The following is a 21,199-nucleotide window of genomic DNA, read 5'->3' on the forward strand; positions in this document are numbered from 1 at the left end:
ACCTACATTAACATTTAGGGGATTTTGTGACTTTATCCAAAGCGACTTACAACCATTCATTCACACATTCACACACTGACGGCGGAATCATCCACACAGGGCGACAGCCAGCTCGTCAGGAGCAGTCAGGGTGAGGCGTCTTCACTCAAACTAGCAACCTTCTGGTGACCAGTCAACCCGCACTACCTCCTGAGCTACTGTTGCTCCTATGTGTTCCCACATCCGTCCCACCATTAAGGGGTAGTTTACTCACTATCACGCTAACCATTGTGGGAGAACATGAGCGGAATGAATTTATCAGCATAACACACCGGCTTTCACGTTAAGGACAACCTCAGGGTCTGAGTGGTGATGCCTTATAAACGCATGTGGCACACACACTGGTAGACGAAAACACAAGGCTGCCAGGAAGAGGAGGATCAGCTGGTTTGATGGTGCAGCCCACCCAGTCGGCCGGCCCTCCACAGGAAATATGCCAAAACATGCATTGCTGTAAAGGCCGTAGGACTCAGGACTACGCCAATGACAACAGAAGGTCAACTATGGAGCTGCACAAACAAACAGGCTGGCCCTCGTATGACACAGCCTGGAGTCACCATCAAGATGTTGATACATGGGGTGTGCACCGCTTGTTCAATCAATCAATCCACCGAACCAATTAACCAATCAGATAATCAACCAATCACAAGGAGAACTAACTATCAGGGTAACCCAATATCTCCAGCTTTTTGAGAAATTAATCAATAAAATCAATAACGTACCAATCAAATCAACCCATCACATCATCCCAACAATCAATCTATCCATCAAGCCACCACTCAAGCTTTCAAATCCACTTACCGATCAACCAATCAAAATGACCCACCGATCAAGTCAAGTCCCCAATAAGCCAATGAAATCCACCTACCAATCAACCAATCAAAACAATCCACCAATCAAGTCAACCCACCAATCAACCAATCAAATTCACTCGCCATTCAACCAATCAAATCACCCCGCCAATCAACCAATCAAAATCAACCAATAACATCCAGACAATCCACCTATGAAATCAGTGACCCCTACCCGGCCCTCCCAGCGTACCTTGATGTGCTCCTGGAGCTGGGCCTCGTGCTGGCGGGACAGCTGCTCATGCTGCCGCTGAAACTCGGCGATGAGGATCTGCCTCTGGATCTGCTGCTTCTGCTTCAGGGTCAGCAGCTCCTGCTGCAGCTGCTGCTCCCGCCCCGGGCTGGAGCCCCCGCTCGGGGCCCCAGGGCCCAGGGAGCCCTGCTGGCCCAGGGGGGACATGGGAGACAGCTGCTGGTGTGGATGGTGTTGGTGGTGGTGGTGCTGTTGGTCCACCCGGAGGTCCATGGGGATGGCGGCCGGAGGGAGACGCAGCGGGAGGGCGGAGTTGATGTCCACTGGAGAGAGAGAGAGAGAGAGAGAGAGAGCGAGAGAGAGAGAGGTTACAGGTGAGTGGAGATAAAGAGAGAGAGAGAGCGAGAGAGATATATAGAGAGAGAGAGAGGGGGGGGGTGAGAGCAATGGATGCAGAGAGAAAGAGTTAAAGATGGATGGAGAGAGAAAGAAATAGAGAGATAGAGAAAGGTAGAGAGAGTGAGATAGAGAGAGCAAGAGCGAGAGCGAGAGCGAGAGTGAGAGAGGGGCTTTGGGAGAAGTCTGAGCAGACGGTAACAGTTGATGCTTAGCAACCACGCAGATCATTCCCACAGCGGAGGGGAAGTGCTAAACGTTCCACCTGGACGGTGCTCCTTAATGAACCATCTCTGTAGCACTCTCTCTCCTAACAAGCTACCACACGACATGAGACGCATGGCGGCGAGATGCAGCACCGTCCAGGAGTCATCCTTGTCTCATTGGGGTTTCAGATCAAACTGGGCATCTCTTTACCCTCCATTCAATTATTTAGTGTTTTTCATTCATATCACGTAATGTGCCTGAAACACGAGGCTTCCAAAAGTGTACTGTACACAGAATACAGCAACCCAAAGCATGATGAGACCTTGAGAGTCTTGGAACAATGCATGAATTGAGTCATGTTATATTTGTGAGCGCCTCTATTTTATTATTTACGGTAGCTATTTACGTGTTACTAGAGAGCGCTCAGTGATAAGGGCGTCCTTGGTGTGTGTGCCATGAGTTTCCCGCCGTTGTGGCAATGCTCTAATGTTATGCTGTGGAGAGCTTGGAATAAACAGACTAAACAAGTTGTAAAAGAACAACTATCAGAGTTTGTCAAACACCATCGCATCACATTTAAAAACACAGTGCCTCCTGGGAAAGCTCTTCCTACACTGTGGACAGCGATCCCTGTGGGCAGCTAACATCAGCGTCATCAAAACAAGCTAATGCTTGTTGTAATGCATCTCACAACTTCACACCGTGGCCTTGCGTCACATGCTGCAGCACAGGGTAGTCTGGTACCTGGACCTTTACATCCTGATGGGACTTTACTGTGATTATATAAGGGTAAGGGAGATGTCGTCCTGTATGCTGAAAACACCTGATCGAATGTGAGCAATAAAGGTGGACTTTTGGCACAACACATTTATTATGTTTTGTTTTCTTCAAGTGGTTAACACCCACGAAGGCCAACCATGCTCTCAACCTATGAACTCACGGCACAAGCCTTAGAAGTGCAAATAGCACATGTTATATTATCCTATTTCTAAAGACATACCTATGGAGTTAGAATAACAGAGCTGTTCACTGTGGCTGAACCGGTTTTGACCGGTATTCAGGAGCTGGATTGGTGTTCATCAAACCAAAGAGAAGAACGGGTGAGAGCCGTGAACACACCAACCTTAATGGTAAACGGAATTTATAAAGCGCTTTCCTAACCAGCAGCCACTCAAAGTTCTTTACAATATTGCCTCACATTCACCCAGTCATGCACACATTCACACACTGTCAGCCATGCAAGGTCACAGCCAGCTCGTCAGGAGCAGTCTGAGGTGTCTTGCTCAGGGACACCTTGACACTGGAGGAGCCGGGGATCTAACCAATAACCTTCCGGTTACCAACAAACCCACTCTACCTCCTGAGCCACATGCCGCCCAAGCTACAGATCATCTCCTGATCTTCAAGCTCCTGTCAACCCTGCATGAGGGCCTTAAGTCTGCTCAGGATAGAAGCTGAACACCGTGAGAGCCACGCTATGGTTAACAGTATCATCTGACCCGTTATAAATCAGCTCTGGCAGGAAGTTAAAATCTGCTGACGCACGTACATTGGTACTCTGCCTTCCTATTGGTCAGCAGCACTGAGCTTTAGTATGTTACAGTTGCCGGGGCGAGCGGACGGCGACGGTCAGAAACGAGTGTGAGTCGACGGACAAGGTGTGCATTGACCCGGAGTGGGCCAATCACACGGCCTCCTCCGCCGCTAAAGCCAAATAAACAGCCAGCCGATAGGCCGATTATTTACTTGTTTGTTGGGGAGCACGCCATGAGCCAGAAACACTTGCCTCTGAGGTTAATAAGCTAGCATACACACACACGTGTACACACATACACACACACACACATTAACACACACACTCACAACACACTCACACACACACCAAACACATGCAATTACATGTGAAAACACATAGTGTTTTCAAATGACAAATTAACTGAGCTCCCAACATGCTGAGCTCCCAACATGAGATGCCGCGACGGGCCAAAGCCATTAGCGGAGTGTCTGGTGTCTCTCACTCCAGTCCCGCCCTGATGTGATGTGGTCTGGTGTCTCTCACTCCAGTCCACCTCAGATATGATGTGGTCTGGTGTCTCTCACTCCCAGGCCCGCTGCTAAGCTTTTTGAGGCACTAAGCATAATTTGTCATAAATTGGTCAGGGAGCCCTCCCCCCACATGTCATCATAGAGTATCAAAATAACAGTAACCATCAGTAATATATAAATAATATATAAGTAATACATACAACTTTCTTAACAGCAGCATTACATTATAAAAACAACTGAAGGCTTGAAAGATAAACGGAAAAAAATATGCACATGAATAAGGTATAAAAGGAAGTCATCAAAATAAACAAACACACACACACACAACTATTTTTCACACACCCTAAAACTACCTCAAAGTGCAGTATTGTCCTAATCAAAATATTTTCCCTACACGATGCAGAACTGGAACTGTTGGAAATTGTAAAATACTAAATTGCGTGTGCATTCTCAGCAGGTGCATGAGGCTTTACAAAGGTGCAAAGGTCCTGGCAGCAAAATCGCTAATCAAGTCATCATGATACACCTTATGTGCCACTTAATCGTCTTGTCCCATTAATGACCGTAGATATATTTTAATGAGTTTCAGTTTAGAAAAACTGCGCTGAGAAAGGATGATCCGCCTCCGATGCGAAAAGACGAGAGCTTTGATAGGCTGTACCATTTCAGGTAGGCGGGGAGGGGGAATCTTTTTATATATTAGGTAAAAACATGTAATTTGCCCGAATCGAGTGATAGGGTACACAATTAAGAAAAAACAACAGTGGGCCTGTTCATAACTAATTTATATATTTTGTAATGTAATAATTATCATGACATTTTTTTTAGCAACCTTTATCATTGGGGCCCCCGCCAGGTACTTGGGGCCCTACGTGCTCTGCGTGCTCTGCTTACTCTGCGTATTGGGAGCGGCGGTCCTGCAGATATGATGTGGTCTGGTGTCTCTCACTCCAGTCCACCTCAGATATGAGGTCTGGTGTCTCTCACTCCAGCCCACCCCAGATATGATGTGGTCTGGTGAGGCAGTGGACACTACTGGAGAAGAGGTGGAAGCGACTGAAGGGGTCCCTGTGAATATCTTGTCCCTCATTAACTCCTTTTGAGCGAGAATGCTAGTAAGGCTCGCACACATCGCGTTACTCGCCCAGGCAGGGGGAGCAGAACGCAACCTTGTTCCCACCAAAAGTCACACAATGAGGACCTGTGGTACACTCCAGACGATGTTTTTGTACAAATAGTCTTGAGCGTTAAAATAATTAATTGAACTTCATTAAAGTATGCATGTTTGTCTTGGGTTCAGGCCAGAATTTCACTGCTCCACGTCTCAAATACTTTTCTGAACTTTTCGTTTGGTGCTGGGTTTTGCTGTCTCCTCTAAGTTTCACTGGTGTTTCCCATGAAGAAGGAGTGACTTCCTGTCTCTTGTGTGTTCGGTGGATGCTCTAAGCAACCAATGATCATCTTTCCACCTTGCAGAGGTTTCCAACTTTGCGGCGGCCAGATCAACTAAATTAATAATTTGCTTTCTTGACATAAAAATACCCTAACCCTAATACCCAAACCTCAACATAACCATCAATTGTCACTCAATAAAATGTGAACAATGTATTTATATGAAAGTTAAGGACCTCTGATTCATTTTATCTACTTTTTTCACCATAAGAGTGTCCGAGAAGTCATGGCGAATGAGGTGCTGTGTTGGATGAGCTAAGGTATGTCCGGCCTCCCTCATTGGTGAACCCATGATTGTTTCCACTCAGGAGTTCGGCCGGCGGCCTTATCTGCGGGGAAAAAGCCAACAATGCTTCCTCTCACGCTGATCATGTTTTGATCAGCGTGTGCACGTAGAGGAGGAACTATTCACAGACAGCTTGTTGCAATTTTTCCCATTTTAAATAGTGAACAGTAATAGTAGCAGTAACAAACCATGAAGGCAGATGGCGTTGGACAAATGTACAAAGAAATGCTAAAATCTGTTGCCAAATATCCTCAGACATCGAAGTGTTGCCCCCATAGCTCAGATGACATGGTTTGTTTTTACAGTCGCCCAGAACAGACAAGAGCTTCTAGAGAGAACATGTTTTAAACTTTGAACCAGAAATTTTACTTGTAAGCTATGACCTAAAGTTTTATAGACTAAATAACCTATCAAGGAATCCTCCCTTTACACTTGACTTCTCGATGCTGTCAGACACGATAACATATTATGGAGTGCTAGGCTACCGTAGCTAGACTACCATAGCAGGTATTCAGTTAGTGGCCATCTGCAACCACACCACTAGATGGCACTAAACAATACACACTGCGCCTTTAAAACAAATGCTTCGAACACAACAAAACAACAGCAGAACTGATCGAATCAAATCAAATCGAATCACTGAACGAATCAAAGTCATCCCACAGCCTCGCTTCCCCATTGATAACCGCCTGCTAGACGCCAGTGCGAGCCCACATTGATTCCTAGAGGATAAACCAAAACAAGGCAACAGGACATCAACTCCATCGGCTCAACTCGCCTCTGGTTCTCAGGCCATCGCATCTCAGAGTCTGAGCCCTGGTCGCACTGGACACAATGTTCTAGTGATAACGGCAGTACCGGTGGAAAAACACACATACACACACACATAAGCCTTGACAGACACAGACACTGCATACACACTGGGAATTAACACACACAAACCCATGCTGGTACATCTAGCAGAAGACACACACACACTAAGCATATTTTGTTCATTCATATTGCGTCCTTCGGCTGCCACTGTCACAAAGAGAGACAGAGAGAGAGAGAGAGAGAGAGAGAGAGAGAGAGGAGACACCTTTGCACCTACCCATCTGTGTTCACTGCACTCTCTCCCTCTCTTGCTCTCTGAGACTCCTCTACTTTTGCTTCCTCCTCCTCTCTCCTCCTCCCCCAGAGAGTATACAAGCACGGACAGTGACAGCAGGCTTCCCCTTCCTCTCCCCCCTAACAGGCTCACTGCCTGCCCCCTCCCTCTCTGTTTAAACCCAATAAGTGTCCTCTCTCTCTCTCTCTCTCTCTCTCTCTCTCTCTCTATCATGACGTCACAGGAGGTCTCTCCGTTGCCAGCATGTTTACTCTGGGATTTTCTGGGAAGCTACGTCACATGCGCAGAGCACACACACACACACACACACACACACACACACACACACACACACACACACACTGTTCTCATGTGCTTCATCTCTTAATATTTTATCCTACATTCCCTTTACCTCACTCTACCTTACTCTTTCTCCCTCTCGCCCTCGCTCTTATTCTGACCCTCTCTCATTTTCTTCCTCTCTCGATCTTTTATCCCATGCCTCTCTCTCTCTCTCTCTCTCTCACAGGAAAAGCCCTACGGTTTGAATGGACCTCATCCCCCTATTTACACACACACACACACACACACACACACATACACCTCCTGTGGTTTACTACATTGCTCTCAGGTTTCTTTAATGGTATTTGCCCGTATTATTATTAATTATGTATTATTTCCCAAACAAATAAAAAAACACAAAATAGCTACCGGTAAGGCAGGGGGTTGCCCCAACCATGCACACGCACACACACACACACACACACACACACACACAGCATGTAATAACAGCCTGCAAATCATTTAAGGGCCATCCCAGGTTGTAGCCCCATGGTGGAGGAGGAGGTAGCCCACAAGTTCTCCATAGTAAGGTCATGATTTCATACTTTGTTGTCCAAACTTCACTGTCAATACAAAAAGCGCCGGGCCAATAACAAGCCAGAGGAACACCTAAAATGAAAAGGCCTCCAATGGGACACTCATCATGGTTGTTGACTGTATTGTATTCTACCCGCTTATAGGATGATTAGTCGATTCTGGGACTCATTACGCTTATCGGAAACGGTCTGGGAAGGCTTGTTTCTGATAAACGCATCGCAGAGATCTGTAGAGGAAGATAATGGCACATTATCTTCGTGTGATAACGTGTGTGTATGCATATGAGTGTGTGTGTGTGTGTGCGTGTGTGTGTGTGTGTGAGAGTAGTATGTGAGAGTAGTATGTGTATTATTTATAAAGTGTTACCAATCTTTGGCCACTTCAGCCTGAAGTTTAAAGCTGGCTTGTGTGAGTTTTTCCATGTTGGAATCGTTGGCGATCCGACTATCTCTGGGATCGAACCCCCCTCCCAATACCCCGGTGAGAGAGGAGTGCGGTTTAAAATCAGCCATTCCGAGGAACACGTAAAATGGCGCCCTTAGACGACTTAAGATGGGAGGGACAGCAATCAGTGTTGGCCAACTGTATTCCATTTTTCCCGCATGTAGGACGCTGTGAGTCGGTTCTGGGAATCGTTAGGTTTATCAAAATAATTTCTGGTGAGGCATATCTTTTTACACAACCATCGCAACCATCCGTAGATGCAGATAAAGGCATATGGGGTTGTTATCACGTCTGTGATGGAATGTGTGTGTGTGTGTGTGTGTGTGTGTGTGTGTGTGTGTGTGTGTGTGTGTGTGTGTGTGTGTGTGTGTGTGTGTACGTGCGTGTGTGTGTTTGTGTGTAAGTGTGTGTGTGTGACTAGTACATGTCATAAGACCACCCGTCTCCTCTTTGAGCCAGCTGGCCACGTCCAGGTTGCCTTGACGATGGACGTGATGAGCCATAGAGGTGGTTGTGGCACCTGAGGACTTTATCGTTGAAATATCGCTCTGGAAGACAGTGTGACTTGCCCTGCAGGAATAAATGCAGGAATAAACCAAAGGAGAGGGGAGAAAAGGATAAGTGGAGTGGAGTCCTTCGGTTATTATTTGGGAATTCAGTGGATGAAAATAAATAAATAAATACAATTTTTCTCAAATAATGGCAGATTGGGAATTCCTAACCATGTGTCGAGGCCTCTCTCTCTCTCTCTCTCTCTCTCTCTCTCTCCCTCTCTCTCTCTCTCTCTCTCTGTGAAGAAAACAAACGATATCCGGTTCCAATGATCAAAACTCATGTGAAAATGTAGAAAAACCAAAGCAATCGAGGAAAACATCAGAGAGAAGAGCGAGGCGCCGCCCTAGAGGTCCTGACCCAAGAGCCGTCCTGGCGGGCGGGCCGCCCCAAACACCACTGAGGAGCAGGCATGTGGACCCACAACTTGTGAGGCTGACTGACAGCTGGCCAACACAAGCCCTTACACACCCGGACACGCTCCCGCCCAGCGCCCCTGTGCGGTGACTGGGGCCCTATATATACACGCCTCACACAGCAGCTCTGACGCCCCCGGCCCAGCCCTTCAAGGTACCTTATGCTGGGTACCCCATGGTATTTTTCTTTTTTACAGGAGGATTGTATTGAGCAAGGCATGGTTGCTTTAGGGGTTTGTAATGGTCATTAGGTTGTTGGGCTCCCAACAGAAAGGTACTGGGTTCGATCCCCAATGTCCATAGCCCCCTAACTCCCAACCCCCAATCTGCTCTTTAACCACCTGTGTCTGTGTTCACTGCAGGTCGCTTTGGACAGGACGTCTGTTCAAATAAATCCTAAATAGTAATTATTATTCAGTCATCTTTCTGTACAAAAAAACAAAAACCAAAGACCACAGACCAGAGACCAGAGACAAAGACCAAAGACCAGAGACCAGACACCAGAGACCAGAAACCAGAGACCAAAGACCAGAGACCAGAGACCAAAGACCAAAGAGACCAAAGACCAGACATCAGAGACCAAAGACCAGAGACCAAAGACCAAAGACACCAAAGACCAAAGACACCAAAGATCAGAGACCAGAGACCAGAGACCAAAGACCAAAGACACCAAAGACCAAAGACACCAAAGATCAGAGACCAGAGACCAAAGACCAAAGACCAAAGAGACCAAAGACCAGAGACCAGATACCAAAGACCAAAGACACCAAAGACCAAAGACCAGAGACCAGAGACCAAAGACCAAAGACGCCAAAGACCAAAGACCAGAGACCAGAGACCAGGGACCAAAGACACCAAAGACCAAAGACCAGAGACCAAAGACCAAGAGACCAAAAACTAGACCAAAGCTTCCATTGTTCTCTACGGTGAATTAGGCCACGCCTTACCGCCGGCATCCAACCAAAAACCAACCAATCACGGGTGAAGGGAGTGGGACCAGCAGCTGCGGTCAGACCCGGCTGGTGTCATGTTACCGCACGCAGGGGGGGGGGGGACCGGGGCCGTTGCAATGGGCGTGGTCGGCCGCCGCTGGATTTGCATCCCCCCCCACCCCCGCCTATTTGCGCTTACGAGGTCAAATCAATGGCATCCACTTACATTTGTCTGTGGTCGTAAGGCATCGCCGTGGTTACCGGCCGAAAGACTAACACATCAATGGGATGAACCCAGTGCGGCTAGTAAAGATGTCACAGACACGCCGTATGGAAAACACGTCGGAAAATGAGCCGGGAATATTGGGCAAACACACACAACACATTTGAATCCGAGCCACGCGCGGGGCGAGTCTGAACAGCTCAGAGAGGATCCCTACTCGGGTGACCGGAGTGTGATCAGGGTCCGAAGGGGACTTTTACATTTAAATGTAGGGCATTTAGAAAGGGACTTACAATAAGTACATTTGTCAGAAGAAGGAGAAACAACAATATATCTGTTGGTACAGTAAGGATGTTCATAGAACCAAGGGCCAAGCACTAACAATCGCTAGGTTAACCCATTCCCTGTATACAAAAAAGATAGCTAGGATAAGATGCTACACAACTAAGTACAATAACTAAGTATGACATACAATAAGTGCGTACATTAAGTGCCAGGATGTACAACATAAAATAAGTGTCCGTTTTGCTCTCTCTCTCTCTCTCTCTCTCTCTCTCTCTCTCTCTCTCTCTCTCTCTCTCTCTCTCTCTCTCTCTCTCTCTCTCTCTCTCTCTCTCTCTCTCTCTCTCTCTCTCTCTCTCTCTCTCTCTCTCTCTCTCTCTCTCTCTCTCTCTCTCTCTCTCTCTCTCCCCAGCTAAAGGAGAGCTGTATAATGACTCTATATGTGCTAATATGCATATCCAAGGCAAATTGTCAAAGACAATATGCTAACATTGAGCATGCTAACATTGAACACTGTAACGTCAGTATTACGTATTCCGGGCCGATATTAAATATTATTAAAGGCAAAACAAACAATGCCGACAATTTTTGTTTTTGGTATAAGAAATTACTTTATTGATTTTTTTATTCATCCTTGTTTTTCTAAACACTTAATAAAATAGAAATAACTAATTAAGCAGACTTCAAGGGCCCCGAGAGTCATTTATCCAAACTTTCCTTTGAGCCTCAGAGTGGGGGCTTTTATTGTGACGGATCATGGATGAGTCATAACAAGGTGTCGACGTGATTCAGACTTATGCAAGTTCACTTCAATGGCCTGCTAATGATTTTAATTAAACTGAGGTCATCAGTCTGAAATATCATTCCTCACCAATGTCCTGAAGTGCTGTGGAGAGCGAGGGAGCGAGGGAGCGAGGGGGACGCTAAAACGATTAACCCCTCGCTGGATGAAGACACAACAACCTCTTCTGTTCTCTCGCTATTCATGTTTTCCTTTCATCCCATCAGGATATAATGAGAGCACTTCATGGATGATATTGATTAACCAATGAACAGCAGGTTAAGATACCGTTATATGCTGTTTAAGTAACGGCTGATTTGGAAGTATTTAGTTAAACACAATGTCAAAGAAACTCCTTTATTCAATGATTTCCCCTAATGTTGAATGACACCCGACCACAGAGATGGAACCGTGCTTGCGTTATGTTTGGTAGATGCATTGCGTGAAAATGAGCAATAAAAGACAAAGTGAGGAGAGCCTATCATATTCCAGAAGTGGCAGTGAGCAGTGGCAGTGAGCAGTGGCAGTGAGCAGTACAGTACAGTACAGTACAGTACAGTACAGTTCAGTGTGTACAGTACACTACAGTGCAGTACAGTGCAGTGCAGTACAATACAGTACAGTACAGTGAGCAGTGCAGTGCAGTAAAGTACAGTGAGCAGTGCAGAACAGTACAGTGCATTTAGCAGAGAGAAGTGCAGTACAGTAAAGTGAGCAGTGCAGTACAGTGCAGTACAATGCAGTGCTGCAGTTTAATTCATAGGCCCAGGGGACACTCATTATTTTTAATATCAGAGGTGGATGACATTCACAAGCCGATATCCGATTAATTTACAATACGCAAATATCGGACTGATGTATCGGATTTCCGAAACATCGGATTAACCCTAGGCTGGACCTCGCAAATTTGACTTGCAAGGCACGTCCGATAAATCCTTACAGCTACAGAATTCAATGTCATGGCGTTCAACTTGATGTCGCTAGTTCTGATTTGTATTGTTCTTAGCACGTTTTGGAGAGGAGATACCTGTTCGAGACTGCGGCCTGCGGCATAAAGTAAAAATAACCCCATCAAGGACACAGAGTACAGGTGAGCTATAGGAGTCCAGCAGAAACAGTGAATGCTACCGTTGCTTATCAAGAGAGTTTACGTTTTAACCTCTGGATACGGGATAAGGGAAAGTCTCTCTTATGCTCGCGGGATGCAGCCCAGCACAACACAGTAGAATAACAGACACACGGATCCTCAACAGGGGCACATACACACACACACACACACACACACACACACACACACTGCAGGAAAAGAAATACACCCCAAAACACACACATAATCACAAATGCATACGCAAACAAGCACAAACACACACATTTGCACAAACACACTCACACACTTACTTGCACCAACACACACACTTGCAGAAACCCATGCACACACACACTTGCACCAATGCACACACTTGCACCAACACGCACACACTTGCAGGAACGCATGCACACACACACTTGCACCAAGACACACACTTGCCCCGGGCCCTCACACACACTTGCACAAATGCATGCTCACACACACTTGCACCAACACATACACTTGCAGAAACGCATGCACACACACACTTTCACAAATGCACCTACTTACAGTAAAGAATGCACACACTAGCCTACATGTATGCAAAAACATGCTTATTTTCACACACACACACACACACACACACACAGACACATACACACACACACACACACACACACACACACACACACACACACACACACACACACACACACTGACACAAACTGACAACACTCGAACTTGCACCAACCCACACACAACCCTCCCCCCGGCCCCCCGGCCCCAGGTCCTACCTGTGGGGATGTGGTTGAGTGCGGAGGTCTTCAGGGCGTCCAGAGGCTGGTGCTCCGTGGCCATGAGGCCCTCTGTGGGGGACAGGGAGGGAGGGGGAGGAGGACACTCTGTTTCAAATATGGTCCGCAACATCAACAGACCGTCCTCAGACCCTCAGACTCCGCCCCCCCCACGGCCTGCGCTCCCAAACAAGGTGAAGGGGAAGAAAAATAATCTGTAAAGTTCCGGGTTGGCGTCCGGTCGCCCCGGAGACCCGTCATGGCCATGGCAGAGGTAGACCTCCTCCGACCCACGCCTCCCCCTTCCCTCCGTATCCCCAGGGAAACCAAAGAGCCCGGTACAGATGTCTAACGAGCCCGGACCCTCACAGACTGAAGATCGTACCACAGACACACAAGTGGGGGTGTGTGTGCAGAGAACAAGGGTTGTGTTTTTGTGTGTGTGTCTGTGTTCATGAAAGTGTGTTTGTTTCTGTGTGTACCCTCGCATGTGTGCCCATGTGTGTGCGTGTGTGTGTGTCCGTGTGTGTGTGGTGTGTGTGAAGGGGTTAAGTCTGAGTATGTGTGTTTCGGAGGAGAGGGCGATGCGAGGGATGCAGCTCAGCATAGCAAATGTGGCGGCAGCAGCAGGAGGAGAGAGATGGGGGGAGAGAGAGAGAGAGGGAGAGAGAGAGAGGGGGAGAGAGAGGGAGTGGAGGTAAAAATAGATCACAGTTTTTTGTATAGCAGTATATACACACACATACACACACACGCTAATTTCCCCGTTTCGATTTCTGTGTTCGTGTGTGTAAGTGTGTGTATGCGTGTATTATTATGTGTTTGAGTGTGTGTGTGTGTGTGCGTGTGTGTGAGTGTGTGTTTGCGTGTGTGCGTGTGTGTGCGTGTGTGTTTGAGTGTGTGTGCGTGTGTGTGCTTGTGTAATTATAGTGCCAACATGAAAAGGCTTTTGAAGGTGCCGAGCTCAGGCAAGACGGGTCTATAAAAAGCAGAGGGAGGAGGAGGAGAGGGAGGTGGAGGAGAGGGAGGAGGAGGAGAGGGAGGTGGAGGAGAGGGAGGAGGAGGAGAGGGAGAGAGATGAAGGAGGGAGGGGGAAGGAGGGGTTGTGTGTGCGCACACACACACACACAAACAAGGGTTGTCATAGAAACGTCAGCACGCTTCCCAAGCATCCCATCTGAAAGCTCTGCATTACTCAAAGAGTGGAATACAATTATGAATCGACTCTTCAACAGGCACACAAACACCCACACAGACACACACACTCACGCACACACACTCACAAACACCCACACCCACGTATGCACACGCACACACACAATCACACAAACACACGGCAATGAAGAGAGAGAAGAGGGAGAAAGGTAAAGAGAGCGAGAGAGAGACAAAAGAGTGAGAGATGGAGAGGGACGGAGAGAGAAAGGATGGAGAGAGGGGAAATAGGGTGATCGAGATAGATGTGCGAGAGAGACGAGAGAGGGTGAGGAAAAGAGAGAGGGGAAAGGCGGAGATGGAGGAGAACACAAGGCTATTTTCTGCGATGGGGGGGGGGGGGGGGTCCATCCCTGCAGGAGAGGAGCTGATATCTCACTACAGTCTATTCTTGGAGCCCTCTCAAGAGCACACGCCAGAGACACACACACATGAACACACACACAAATACACACACACCCACACACTTCCACTCCGCAAGCACATACACACTCAACACACGCACACTCAACTGCAAACTCACATAAACACACATACCTGCAAAAACACACACACCTACAAAAACAGGTAAGCACACAAAAAGCGCTTCATAAATAAAAAATAGTTACAACATACATACACCTGCACTCAAACACACACAAACACACACACTCACACACCTGCACACACACACATACACAAACACACACAGATACACACACAGATACACTCAAAAACACAAACACACTTGCAAACACACAAACACACACCTGCAAACACACACACTTGCAAACACACATAGATACACGCACAAATATACATGTTTGCACCCAGACATACACACACGCATATGCTATTTTGTGCACACAGACTTTTTTGGGGAATTTCACACCCATGGAGAACACACGTGTCGTAGTGTGTGTGTGTGTGTGTGTGTGTGTGTGTCTGTGCGCACTGTGGCACGTCAAACAGGTACGGGAGAGAATGGCTCAGGTCTGGCCCATATTCCGGGAACACCTTCAAAAGGCACGACAGGCCCAGGCTCGGACCTACAACCGCGGGGCCCAGCTGCGCCTCTTCCGACCAGGTGAGCAGGTTCTGGTCCTCATTCCGACAGCGGAATGCAAATTCCTGGCCAAGTGGCAGGGACCGTATCAGGTGGTCGACCGCGTGCGGGAGGTGAACTACCGGGTGAGGCAGCCGGGGAGGTGTAAACCCACTCAGTTATACCATATCAACCTCCTCAAACAGTGGAAGGCCGGGACAACCCCACCGGTTCCGGCTCCCTTGGTCCTTGTCGCCCGGCACAGGGTGCCGGAGGTCCCGATGGGAGAGGACTTCAGCCCGCCCAGAGACAGGACCTCACCGAAGTCGTGCTGCAGCACCAGGAAGTATTCTCGGAGATCCCCGGGAGAACAACGGTCGCTCAACACAACATCTGAACGGCGGCCGGCGTCACGTTGCGCGTACCACCGTACCGGGTTCCAGAGGCCTGCCGGGTCGCCATGCGCGGAGGTCGCAAAGATGCTCCAGCTCCGAGTGATCGAGGAATCCAACAGCGCCTGGTCCAGCCCAGTCGTCCTGGTTCCGAAACCAGACGGTACGTTTAGATTTTGCAATGACTTTAGGAGACTGAACGAGGTCTCGGAGTTTAATGCATACCCCATGCCACGGGTCGATGAACTCATAGAGCGGTTTGGGCCCGCCCGCTACACCACCACCCTCGACCTCACCAAGGGACATTGGCAGGTCCCCCTCACTAGAACCGCCCGGGAGAAAACGGCGTTGGCCACCCCCAGAGGACTATACCAGTACAAGGTACTCCCCTTCGGCGTACATGAAGCCCCGGCCCCCTTCCAGCGCATGATGGACTGTCTCCTGCGACCACACCAGGCCTACGCTACCGCCTACATAGATGATATTATCATCCATAGCGCCAGGAACGTCCCCCGAGGCTCACGGAGCCCGGACTTTTGATTTATAGTTTTACCGGGATGGGAGAATCCCCTTGTTGTATTATTTTCCCCTGAATAAATGCGCCGTTGCCGGCCGTTTTCGCATCAAAGGCTTGGATTGATTGGGGGGAGGCGGGGCACGACGGCACCACGAAGATTACCACAGTACGTGTATGTACGTGTGTATGGGTATGTTCACGTGTGCGTGTCAGTGTGTGTATGTGTGGATGTACATGTGAGTGCGTGATTGAGTGTGATAGGTGGATAGATTGGCTGGAGGTAAACAAGTCTTGCTGTATCCGGCACCAGGCCCTATAAGTCAGACACTCACAGTCACCTGTGTTACCTGCACAACAAAAGAATGAGGTCGCCGCCGCCCGGTGTCCAATCAGGAGGCTCGTCTCACTGCCGGCGCTCTATAGAGCTCGTGAGCTCGCCCCTTCCGGTAGACCCCTCATGGAACCTCTGGGCAAGGAAAATTTGAATGGGAGTCGATGGAAAAAATGTATTATTTTCTGATCCCAGTTATTAAGTGCCTTGGATTACACATATGTTTTGTGTGGGTCCAAATACTCATTTTTCACGTAAAGATTTTGACCGTTTATTGTGCAATTGTTCAGTTAAAGGCTGTAGAGAAAACACGATGAGAAAGACTACACGTCTCGTATGTGACGTCACGCTCCCTGCGACTGGCGTGGACAATCTCCCCATCGGCATAACTGAAAATCTACACATGCCCCGACTTATAATGGTTTTTTCTCCTCTTTCGATGCTGTTATCCTCCCAATGGAAAAAAGCAGTGAAGTGGAGCAGAGAGATCGCCATGTCTGTACCAGAGTGGTGGTGACGCATATCATTTGCGTCAAGAGCAGCGAGGGGCTGTAGTTCACAAAGCGGCCTCACACTAAACCTAACATTATCAAACTTCTTCGCAATTCTTTTTTGTTTTTTTGGCTTGAAAAATTGTAATTTAAATCCACAAACAACATATGTATAATCCATGGCATACAAAGACTGGGACCAGAAAATAATTACTTTCTCTCCACTGAAACCCATTCTAATTTTCCTAGCTCAGAGGTCCCATGGGGGTCTCCCGGAAGGGGCGGACTTACGAGCTCTATTCCTGTCTCTCTTGTCTTTCTATTTATGGCTGCGCCTCGTCCCCCCGGGGGGTCATTTTCATCCAACATGGATCCAGGCTGGGACGTGTTCACTACATGCCTTGTTCACCACACATGCACGTAGATGCACGCATACACATACGCATACCCATACGCACGCACATGCACACACACACACACACTGCTCTTTGCGGGGCTCTCATGAATTATTGATGTTGTTTTTGTGTAAGAAGCGCTGAAACGTGCGGGCGGAGGGAATCCCGTCTGTAGCCCCCCTGTGGTGTTACTCTAGATGCTCCTTCCTCTCCAGTTCCCCAGTCCAGTGCACCGCCGGCCACTCCAGGGTCAACATTTGCAATGGAAAGCAGCGAGTGTGTGGCCGTGTGTGTGTAATAATAATAACAATAATGCGCCAGGTGTAGGCTTACAGTGTGTGTGGTGGCGCTACGCCTGGGTTAAATTAAAAGCCATTGCGGAGAAGGAGGGCGCTTGTGGGTTTTTTAAACATGGTGTGTGTGTGTGTGTGTGTGTGTGTGTGTGTGTGTGTGTGTGTGTATGTGTGTGTGTGTGTAAAGAGACTTTCATTACTAAACACACCTTATACCTAAGCCTGGTACACAGGACACACAGGTATGTGTTTTTGTGTGTGTGTGTGTGTGTGTGTGTGTGTGTGTGTGTGTGTGTGTGTGTGTGTGTGTGGGGGGGGGGGGGGGGGGGTCTGTCTCTCAGACACACACACACACATACACACACACACACTCACTCACTCTCTCTCACTCTGAGAGAGTGAGAGAGAGTGAAAGCAGGAGAGTGAGAGAGAGGGAACATGCAAATGAAGAAACTTAACATAAGGAATGGATTGAGAGAAGGCAAGCAAGAGATTGATGGAAATGTAGCAGGGCAAAAAAATACTGAACACACACACATACACACCCACAGAACCCACAGAGGTGGCACATCACCCCACACACACATACAATGGGACACAGAAAAAGAGCGAAGGAGAGCTGCCTACTCACACATTCATAAAGGGAGTGCCCCACACACACACTGCACTATCCAAAGTGTTGAAAGCAGCCTAGCACCTCGTAGTCTCTCTCTCTCTCTCTCTCTATCTCTCTCTCTCTTTCTCTCTCCCTCTACCTCTCTCTACCTCTCACTCTCTTATTCAACATTTTGTAAAATACAAATTTCTGTTACATAGTGTAGAAAGCAGCCTAGCAACTCGTAGTCTCTCTCTCTCTCTCTCTCTCTCTCTCTCTCTCTCTCCACACGCACGTAGCATACACTGAAGTTGCATACACTCACGTAGCATACACAAACATAGCATACACACGTAGCATACACACCATAGCATACAGACACACGTAGCACACACATGCATGTGCCCTGCATTACATATGCAGGTTCAATTTTACATTCGGCCAGTAAATCTCATCGGACGTTGTCCTGAGCTGCCTTTTCACACACGGAGCATAAAACTGGAGAGCGTCTGTGTCAGACGTGTCCTGAAGTCCTTAGTTTGGTTAAGGTGAGGGGCGTGTGGAGCCTGCCTGATTCCGGCCATGACACAGCAGTATGCCGCAGAAATCCCAGTGTTTTGGTGAAAGCGCATCCAAGATGGCGGACCAGACTTCGGACCCATCCATAAGGATGAGTCTGAAATATTGTAACCACAACACTGCGAAACCGCAACGTTGTCAGTCAGACTTTGGACTGATCCGTAAGGATGGCGGTTTTTGAGTTGATATCAATACTATATGTATTTGAAAGTATCCGAAATATCCTATTCTCCCGGTTCCGCGCTAGTAGCCTGATAGAAATGTCAGCCGTGCTTGTTGGGAAGTCCTTTTCCGCTTTGCCTTGGCAGCACAGCGCCCCCTATGGTACCGGTGGGGGCTCAAGCTGGGGACTCAAGCTGGATATTACACAAGACGTTGTAACCAAGGCGCCGCCAGGGACCAATGTGTTTAATGTCTGGTCCAGTCACGATTGCGTTGGTACATGGCTCCTCCAGGTAAGGTCTAGATATGTTCAGGGTTGCAGTGAGAAACAGGCTCTTAGAGACGCACACAGAGAAGGATAAAGAGATGAAGAGAGAGAGAGAGAGAGAGAGAGAGAGAGAGAGAGAGAGAGAGAGAGAGAGTGAGCTGAGGCACAGGTGAAGGATGCTAGCCAACAGAAAGGTGACCCCTTCCTCTGTACAACGTGTATGAAAAGCAGAAGAACAAGAACACTAATACAGAAAAGAACAGCTTGCCCTCGTAAAATAAAAACCTCTGAAGTCACGGTTTACTTTAATATTCCACCCGCGACAGAAGGACTGCTTATGGTGTGTGTGAGAGAGGGAGTATTCAACGTTAGTTTGCTTAATTTTTTCTTTATTTTACAAATGTTCCTCGTAGTTTCGCTAAATGAATAAAATAAGACGCCAGCTTATTAATCCACGATGGTAAAATTAGTGTCACATCGTGCAGAAAGTACTGGACGGTAAAAAACATTTTGTAGAAGAGATACTTCACCTAGATTCTGCATAGCCACCCCCTCCCACTCTTACTTGTATGTGGTACGTCCTGGCACTTAATGTACGGACTTATTCTATGTTGTACGTCCTGGCACTTAACGTACGCACTTATGGTAAGTAATACTTAGTTATAGTTCTTAGTTGTGTAGCATCTTTTCCTAGCTATCTTTGTTGTATACGGGAATGGGTTAACCTAGCGATTGATAATGCTTGGCACTTGGTTCTATGAATATCCTTACTATCCGACAGCGATATATTGTTTCTCCTTCTTCGGACAAATGTTCTTATTGTAAGTCGCTTGGATAAAAGCGTCTGCTAAATGCCCTAGATGTAAATGTAAATGTAGACACTTAATAAAGCAGATCAAAAACATTGCTTTATTTTTTATTTTCTACTCATTTCATGAAGATTTCCCTCCCCAGTGAAAGGTCTAATCCTCCCAGACATCTCCATGTTGCCAAACTCCCATTTCTTTCCTGCTCCCGCAGACATCCCTATAAAACCAAAAGCCAACCAACATGCTACACCATGGGGAGGGGGCTTCTGTCAGAGCCTGATCGGCCCGGGGACTGTCAGCCCTCAATAGCACACTACCACAACAACAAGGGCTCTGCCTTTCACAAGTGGGGGGGGTGGCCTTCGATGCAGAGCCTAATCGCCGGTGACAGCGTGCTGGCAGAACATATCGTCACCGTGTACCGGAGCCCCGTGTACCCCCCTCCCTCCCCCCCAAACCCCAAACCGGGCCAAGAAGGCCCCAGACAGAACGTCCGGGTCTGGCTCTCTGGTTCCCGTCCCCAGGAGCCACTCTCTGGCGGGCCGCAGAGCCTGTCCCCCCGATCCTGGGACCAATATATAGCACAACGTACAGCTGGCTCTTGGCTGGAGCACACACACACAAACGTTCTCCTGAGAGGGGGGGGGGGGGTGGGGGGACAATGGAGACGATGTCCAGACTGAGGACGCAGGCCATCACAGAGTGGGGCTTGTTGGGGTCTGCTGAGACACGCACGTGAAGTCTGTACCGTCAGCGAGGGATGGAGTGAGAGAGAGAGAGAGCGAAAGAGAGAGAGAGAGAGAGAGAGAGAGCGAGAGAGAGAGAGGAAAATGTGGGAATGTCCCATAAACCAGAATCCCATTAAATCACCATTAAATGGCGGCAAATATCAAAGTTCCCCCCCTCCCACGAAAAAGAATTGAGTTTGAATAAATGAAAGAACACAACAGCAGAAGATAATGCGGTCAGAACTTGGACTGTGCCAGTACAAACGGCGCCGGGGTGTTAAAGTAAAACTGTGTGCCACCACTAGTTCGGCGGGGGGGGGGGGGCAGGGCTTCCGACATGCCTCTGAGCACGGCGAGCGGCGAGGAGGATGCGATACGAGGAATAATGAAGCAGTCTCAGATACGTGCACTCTGCGCACCTCGCACCAGACCAGGCCTTTTGTGCGCACACATGTGTGCACGTGCGTCTATAAA

At 48.1% G+C, this 21,199-nt stretch overlaps 1 protein-coding gene across 3 annotated transcripts in view; it reads right to left on the reverse strand.

Moving 5' to 3' along the window:
• The window catches only part of LOC307074631 (histone deacetylase 4-like), a gene marked incomplete at its 5' end in the record, with an annotated part of 88,541 nt that overhangs the window by 55,748 nt on the left and 11,594 nt on the right, over positions 1–21,199 (reverse strand). For 2 of the 3 annotated variants that reach the window (XM_079734870.1, XM_079734871.1), the window contains 2 exons: positions 1,084–1,406; positions 12,930–13,001. In XM_079734870.1, coding sequence (XP_079590996.1) covers positions 1,084–1,406; positions 12,930–13,001 — 395 coding nt within the window. Of the gene's footprint in view, positions 1–1,083; positions 1,407–12,929; positions 13,063–21,199 lie in introns of those variants that run through there. The other variant, XM_079734869.1, reaches the window with a different exon arrangement.

Source organism: Pollachius pollachius (genome assembly GCF_949987615.1).
Source record: "Pollachius pollachius genome assembly, chromosome: 4".
Lineage (NCBI taxonomy): Eukaryota > Metazoa > Chordata > Actinopteri > Gadiformes > Gadidae > Pollachius > Pollachius pollachius.